The 8,213-nt window shown below is 37.9% G+C and overlaps 1 protein-coding gene across 4 annotated transcripts; it reads right to left on the bottom strand.

Annotated features, from left to right (window-relative positions):
- Positions 1-315: 315 nt before the first annotated feature.
- LOC143601120 (pre-mRNA splicing factor SR-like 1) lies at positions 316-7,337 on the bottom strand. Of its 4 annotated transcripts, XM_077078611.1 has the most exons (5): positions 7,158-7,337; positions 5,478-5,816; positions 4,409-4,489; positions 3,452-3,523; positions 316-1,257 (listed from the first exon to the last, which is right to left on the bottom strand). In XM_077078611.1, exons 2-5 carry the CDS (start codon positions 5,757-5,759, stop codon positions 487-489), a joined length of 1,206 nt encoding a protein of 401 aa, XP_076934726.1. In that variant the 5' UTR covers positions 5,760-5,816; positions 7,158-7,337; the 3' UTR covers positions 316-486. The 4 variants fall into 4 exon arrangements, with proteins under 4 accessions (XP_076934726.1, XP_076934725.1, XP_076934727.1 ...); XM_077078610.1 differs by lacking the exon at positions 7,158-7,337 and having other exon boundaries at positions 5,478-6,002; XM_077078612.1 differs by lacking the exons at positions 5,478-5,816; positions 7,158-7,337 and adding an exon at positions 3,719-3,766 and having other exon boundaries at positions 4,409-4,490.
- Between the last annotated feature and the right edge of the window lie 876 nt (positions 7,338-8,213).

Raw genomic sequence — 8,213 nt, 5'->3', positions numbered from 1 at the left:
GGTTTTCAAGTGAAAACCCTGTAACTCGGTTCGGTTGTTAACCAGTAATAACCTCTTAACATAAACTTCATTAACACCAACCGAATTACCTTATGTTCCTACAAACCGGTTCCTATTAGGAACTTCCTAACCATCAGTTACTATCCGGTTTCTAGGTTTGGTTTCCAGCTTTGGTTCGGTTAATCGGTTACAATTTGCACCATTACTTGTGAGGAGACAACGGATTGAGGAGAAACAAAATAACCATCAGAAGGCCCTGATAAGTTATAAACAAGTAACACATTGACCACCAACTGTTGACACAAGTCACCACTCAAAACCCTAACAAATAAAAGCTTGAAAGATGTACGAGTAAAAGTTTGATAAGCTAGAAAGTGTTACAAATGCATACATTTAACAATTCAAACCCAAAGAAAGCAACACATAATAATCTCATAGTAAATTACACATGCCACCTTGCTACCGTCATGGGTAATTGAGACACGTTTACCTCCAAGAAGAACCACCGAGCCGAATGACCTCTTCACCACCATTATTATCCCTACCAATAGCACCACCGCCTCTTGGACCGCTACCCTTATCAGTAGACAATTCGCCATACATGTCTTTAAGCTTAGCCAAGTTACTAGATGCAGATGTTCTATCTTTTGTTTCTTCTCGGTTTGGACTCGGTTTATAATCCACACACACGCTCTGGCTTCGGCTACGACACCGGCTCCTGCTTCTACTCCTGCTTCGGCTTCTTCGAGAACTAGATTCCCTGTGGTAGTCTCTACGGCTTGTTTCCCTGTGCCTGCGATCATAATCATGTCTCCTGTCTCTATATCTGTCTCTACTATCTCTATCTCTGTCACGTCCATGATCACGGTCCCGGTCCCGTCCATGTTCTCGATCCCGGTCCCTTCTATCTCGATCGGTGTAATCCCGATCGGATAAATCACGGCTTTGGCTACGGTGGCGGGAAGGGGATCTTTTGGAATCGTCACCGTCTTTCCGGTCATAGGAAGGGAGTGGCGGGAGAGTGCGGCGAACAGGTGAGGAGTCTCGAGTGGATGCACGGTGAGGGGCCCGCTGACCGAAAGAAACTGAAAGTGCTGCTTTGACAGATGGCGGTCGACGGGCCATGTCATCGGATCCACGGGTGGATTCCCCTGTTACTCCACAATGTTTGGTTGGGAGTTTGAGTTTTTCAAGGTTTGCTGTTATTGACCGCATTACGGGGACGGGAATGCGAGGAAAGAGTGTATCAAAGTAGTACTGCAAGAAAAAGAAATCAAGACTTTAGTATATACCAAATGTGGCCATTCAATAACATGATGGAATATTGTAAACTGAGAAAAGCACTTTAAGTTTATTAGACACTGGATCATTGTTATTTGGAAGATTGATACAAGGGTATAGCTCATTTTGTCACTATTTACTAACAATGTTTTTTATCATATTAAGTATAAATGAAATCAGATGCACACTTGTGTGGCCTCCATATACCTTACACCGAATGTATTTGCATACAGTTATAGTTATTGGTAAGACAGAATTACAAATTTTGTCCTTTAAAAAAAGCCAAAAACCGGTTCGTGTCCTTTTCTAAGTTTCCTTGCAGGCGGTGTACTTTAAACTTTTTTTTTCTACACGTTATGTCCTTTACGCTAACTGGGTTAGAAAAACACAGTTAAATGCCCTCACGTGAGGCGCATGTGAGGGCATTTTTGTCTTTTCACCTGTACCTGCAACTCCTTCTTCTTCTTCATTTTGCAGATCTTAAGCTTCTGTTTCTGTATCTAGGGTTTCACTCAAAAACAACAGGTTTCATCCTGAGTCGTGTACCTCCACTTTCCTCTTTCACCGGAAACCCACCACCACCACCACCAGCGATGGACTTCCGCCACCACGCCCCCGGCGGATCTCCTTCCTCCTCTTCCACCTCCTCCTCCTCCTCCCAAACCCACCACCGTAACGGCAACCACCAGATCCTCAACACCACTCTACTCTCCTCTTTAACCGCCTACAACGCCGTCTCTCTCTCCTTAACCTCCTCCGACCACTCCGGCTCCGGCGACGACAACCTCTGCAACTGGCTCTACGACACCTTCCTCTCCTCGGACCCAGACCTCCGTATTGTCGTCCTGTCCTTCATCCCTTTAATATCCGGCCTTTATTTATCCCGTATCCATTCAATTTCCCAAACCGTACCACCAATAACAACGAAGTGAAAGTACAATAATACCCCCCAAAAGAATGCACAGAGTAAGCCTAAGACACAGATTCTAGAGTGGTGTGATTTGTTAATCGTCTTTTCCATGTGATCGGATGATGGAGTCACCGGTGAACGGCGTCTCATCAGATCAACAGATCACAAACATAATAATAAGAGTTAACGGAATTGAATCTATGTGAAGCTAAATTGGTGAAATTAGGGCACGGAATTGACGGAATGCAGGTGGATCTCACAAGTCAAAATTAATCAGATCGAGTCAACGAGAGATTATGAGATGATGAAGTGAATGATGATACTTACAGGAGGATTTGATGGAGGCGATGAATGTGAATATGATGATTGATTGATGACGAATTGGGGTTTATGCATATATATATATAATATGTAATTTGAATGGATGAAGGAGAAGGAGTTGCAGGTACAGGTGAAAAGACAAAAATGCCCTCACATGCGCCTCACGTGAGGGCATTTAACTGTGTTTTTCTAACCCAGTTAGCGTAAAGGACATAACGTGTAGAAAAAAAAAGTTTAAAGTACACCGCCTGCAAGGAAACTTAGAAAAGGACACGAACCGGTTTTTGGCTTTTTTTAAAGGACAAAATTTGTAATTCTGTCTATTGGTAAAGAGAGAATCTAGTATCACAAAAAAACAACATTTTATAGAGTAAATTACACTTTATGCGTTTTAAAGAACCATCCTTTATGTTTCTCAATTATATAAGGGCATATTGGTCCCTTTAACCTTTTAATACAAAAATTAACAATTTAATAAAGTTGTTATTAAAACTCAGAAACGAAGCGGCAAACTATTGAAAACATAAAGGATGTTTCTTCACTTTCTTGTTATTTCCTTGTTTAAAAAGATTTAAGAAAAAAAGCGTATACATTTAACGAACGAAAATGCTTGTTTAAAAAGATTTAAGAAAAAATACGTATACATTTAACGAACAAGAGCATAAATTATTCTATTTTGTGTGTATCAACAAAAGTATTGATGGGTTGATCACTTGTTGGATCAATCAATAAAGTTTGATGACCCATCTGGATCACGGCCTGGCCCAGTGACACCTGACTTGATCCAGAACTAACTGGATCTCATAAATGAAGACTAGCCATCTGAATCATAAAACTGGACCAGACCCGATCTGATCCATTCTGGATCAGCCTAACCCATTGACAGGTCTAAACTAGTTAAATGACAAGATGAGATCAGAAGTATGACTGGCACCTGACCTGGCCAAGAAGTAAGTCCCGCACATATACACCCATTGTTGTCATCCTTCCATTGGATCCAGGCGAGAACTCCTACAAAGAAGAAGAAAAAAATATAAATCAGACATCAAAACAAATGCCCTTAAAAATCACATTAACAATAAAAATAACAGTGCTATAAAGCACCATATGGACTCGCTGCACATTAATAAAAAAAATTCCAATTACACTAACATATAAGTATATAATTGCCTCCGAGTAACGCTCCTACGACACAAGTAATGCTACCTATATAAGCTGCAGGGGACTTGTAAGCCTTCCTTTATTGCCCGAACTCTTGAAAGAGTACAAAAGAAAACAAACAGTTAAAATGATCCAATATTATCATTTGATAGCACACAATGGAAAAAAATTGCCTGACATATCTGAAAAGAGAGCACACTGGTCTTAATCAACTCCTCATTTGGAGTACCTAACTGAACTTAAATGTCATGGACAAATTAGAATACCATGTTCTGGCCCTATCTTCAATCTTATACATAAATCATGATAATTTCAGGAATTTCCAACATTAACAATAAGACATCTAATCTGCATTTCTTGTTAGCTACTTGACTCTAGAATACACAAAAACATAATCCAAAAAGTCAATAAACTGAAACTTAACGTTGCAACAATTAATACAAATAGCTAACATTGTTTCTATCCATTACTCTTTTATTTATTTAACTCCTAAAGAACATAAGAGGACAAGAGAGAATCAAGCAGCAGCTATTAGAAGTATATCTACTTAGTGTACCTTACCAAACCCAGAGACAGAGATCATCTATATAGTTTAGGGCAAGACTTAGGACATCCACACATTGAACAGTAAAAGAACACAACTCAAATCAAAACATAACAGCATTGTGTAGCAAAAATAATTAACGTTTTGAACCAAACTCTACTGCGCAAAATGAAAACCAAACAACAAAGTACCTCATCATCCTTAACATATGGTTCAAACCAGCCCCACAGAGTTTTGGGTTCTGCAGCATATCTTAAGTATAGAAATCCAACCTGCAAAATAAAAAGAAGACATTAACACCTTCGTGTAAATATAGGGCTATACGCCGGGTATATTAAACTTGATTGAGCACAATGCAAATAATATATTAAACTTTAAATCAATACCAGTCAAAGTCATGAAAAAAACATGCATAAGAATCAAGTCAGTTCACAACAGAACTGCCAAACCTTTTCGTTGATAGTTAAAGTTCTATTTCTACAAATTCATTCTTAAGTCTTAACCACATATAAATTTCCAGATCAGACCTCTTGTTCAACAGATTTAAACAGTTCTAGGTTCAAGTACACTGACTACACTGGGATAACATCTTTTCCTCGCTGACCAACACATTTTTTATCTTGTGATTTTTACTGGCCACTCGTGTTAATCAAAATCTTAACCTATTTATCTTAGTTGATGGCGTTGTGGGTCAATAATGCATAAGCAATATACTCCGAGATTTCACATTTAGTAGATACACAAATAAACCTCTACAATCTAGCCCACTAGTTGATACAAAAATAACAGATGTGAACATTTTACTCAAAACAGAAAGTACTATAAACATAAGACAATACAGTATATACACAAATAAACCTCTACAGTCTAGCCCGCTAGTTGATAAAAAATTAGCAGATGTGAACATTTTACTCAAAACAGAAAGTACTATAAACAGAAGACAATAATAAAGTACACGTGCTTCTTGCCCAACTCAACGTATTTACTACTCATGTACCCTATTGCAGTATTGCCTTGTAAAGACTAACTACTTCTTAGAACAGATGTTTTCAATATGAGCATCAAGTGCAACAAGCCTGCAAAAGCTTAACAACCAAACTGAAATACATACAATCCACAAAGCAACAAATGTTAAGAACTGGGCATCACAAGCTAATGGCAACTAACACAAATTTGTTATCTTCAATAAAAAATTTTGGGCATAAACATAATTGTCAACTTATGATAAAAAAAAAAAGTAAACAGCACATCAAAGCTTACCGCTCTTATGTATGGAGAATCCGGGTGCTTCAACAGGCCATGCATTTGTTTCACAGTAAGTTTCATGGTGAAAAACTTGTACAAAAGACAAAAGGCGGTTGAAGGCCCACGACAATTCCCAGTCATCCACGGCTCCACATGATCTACTTGATTGTATATCTCATCAATCACTTCATGATAAGTTTTGAAACGATAAAGCTCTTTAAAGTAGTCCGATGAAAGGATATTCATGCAAAGAACCCTCTCCAAAAGCTGATCAATCGGCTTAATAGGTATCTCCATCACTTAAACCACACAGATACCCCACTCAAGAACACCCAAAATCAGCTGTTTATTGTGCTTATACTTGACCTAAAAGTTAAAACAACACAACAATAAGAAAGATGATTAAAATTAAAAAGTAATGATTATAACAAGCATAGCTAGGGGTGCAAACAAGCCAAGCTGCTCGCAAGCAACTCAAGATCGGATCAATAAAAAGCTCGAAACATGCCGAGCCTTATCGAACCCGAGTGATGCCCGGGTTTGAAATAAATCTTGTTTAGTTAACAAGCACGAGCTCGATCCTTGTATGAAAAGATCATCTAGGCTTGACAAGCCTTAACAAGCCTAGTGTATTAATTTCACGCTGCAATGCCAAGCTCAAACCGAGTTAAGGCATTTTAAAGTTTTTCTTAAAATATAATAAACAATATTTATAAACTAACTAATTAATAAATAATAAACGAGCTGAGCTCGAAACGGCTTGAGCTCTCATAAGTCAAAACAAGCAGAGCTTGAGCCTAGTCGAGCTCGGCTCCGCTTGTTTACAACCCTAAGCATTGTTACAGAAGCTCGTAGCTCGCTTGATAAAAGCTCAAATAAAACTAGCTAAAAAAACTTAATTTGAAACGACCTGAGCCGAGCTGGCTCATTTTTGTAACAGAGACGAGCTCAACACAAGCTCAGCCAAGGGAGAAGTATAATGGGGACCGGGGGTGACCCTGGTCCCTGCCGTTTTTCCGCATAGTAGTGTAAATTTACGCGATTTTGTCTGAAAATTTTTATAAGCATTGAGCACGATCACCCCCGAGGTATTGAGTCCGTAACTTCGATCACCACTGGGACTAAGCGCAAGCTTCGCCACTGATCATGGCTCTGCTCTCATAAGTCAACAACAAGCAAAAAAAAAAACTTAAGTTAAAACGACCTGAGCCGAGCTGGCTCATTTTTGTAACTGCGCCAAACTCAACCCAAGCTCAGCCCGGGTGATAGCTCAACAATATGCTCGTTTAACTTCAAGCTCAAGCTCGAGCCGAGCTGCCACGTTTAATTTCGAGCTCAAGGTCAAACCCACCCTGGCTCGAGTCGTGAACAGCCCTAGCATAGCTTCTTTAATTATCTCAAAACTCGTCAACATATAACAAGATTAACAACAAAACTTACTACAACATCCAAAATTTCACTCCTTTAGCATTAAAAACATATTCGCATAACAATATTATCCTAACCCTAAACCTAACCTATTTGGGGAAGTTAACTCCAATTGCTGCTAGATAATTTCAGAATCAATTGACTAATTAAAATAAATAGTTAACAAATAGCTTCGAGAAATTAAAAAAAGAAATACGTGTAATCTAATTAAGACGATTAAAAAGCCGAATTAGAACCCTAGAGGATTAAAATTGATGGTGATGATACCTTATTATTGTGGTGATGATGATGATGATGATGATGATGATGAGAAGCTGAGCTGATACGTGAGAAATCGAATCAAAGAATGAGCGATTTGGCGAGTAATTTTGGAGTTTGGGGTGTTCGTGAACAAACAAACCCTAGACCCCTAAATCCAATTTCAATTTTGCTGCTACGACTTTATTATTGATCGATGGGACATATACGGGGTAAAACACGGGTTGACCCGATTTAATTAGAGAATTGCAGTTAAGACCCTTGCATTATGGCCTTGTTTATAAACCGGACAAAGTTGAGAATTGATGTATTACAGGTACAGGTATAGGTACAGGTAAATTAAACGATATGCGGGCGAATGTAGTTCAACTTTTCATTGATAGTTGTAATTTTTTTTGGGTCGGTTTTCGTATTTCGCTACATCTAAAAAAATATTACGTTACTTCTGTTTGTTTAAATTTCAACAATTTAAAAGTTCAAATCAAATAAAGCTTAAACGAAGTTTATAGCCCAAAGGAAATAAATACCATTAACCTTTTTTTTCTTTCATTTGAATGAGAAACATGCTCAAAAGAATCGTCATCTTTAAAAATTTTCAAATCAAATAAAGGCCAAACAAAGTTTATAGCCCAAAGAAAATAAAAACCATTAACCTTTTTTTTTGAACGACAAACATTAAACAGAAACAGGCTCAACAGAATCATCATTTTGAGGTTTAAGTTTTTAATACGGTTTTGGATATACAAATTTAAGAACTTTGAAATTGATTCGGTGAGGTCTCAACTAGTTTGTTAAAAAAATGTATATCTGGTTTAAATATATGAGATTCATTTTCCAAGTTTGACATATTTAAGAAGACAGTGGCATTTTCGGAGATATATCCGAATGATCTTAAATTTATATAAACGAAACCTCCCTACATTCGCTCAAGCTATCAGATTGTTGCATTTAACCCGAATTCATGGGTATAGGTCTCACCAAACCCGGATAGCCCTAAACGGGTTATAACATCTCATTAAATTAAAAATTAATCTCACCAAATATTTGATATGAAAATCTTAAAAA

The sequence above is a fragment of the Bidens hawaiensis genome, unplaced genomic scaffold (assembly GCF_021521415.1).
Source record: "Bidens hawaiensis isolate Kalapana, Puna unplaced genomic scaffold, B.hawaiensis_p1.1 tig00055699_1, whole genome shotgun sequence".
Lineage (NCBI taxonomy): Eukaryota > Viridiplantae > Streptophyta > Magnoliopsida > Asterales > Asteraceae > Bidens > Bidens hawaiensis.
Note: the sequence above shows the minus strand (reverse complement) of the source record. Positions and strands in the feature narration are given on the sequence as shown.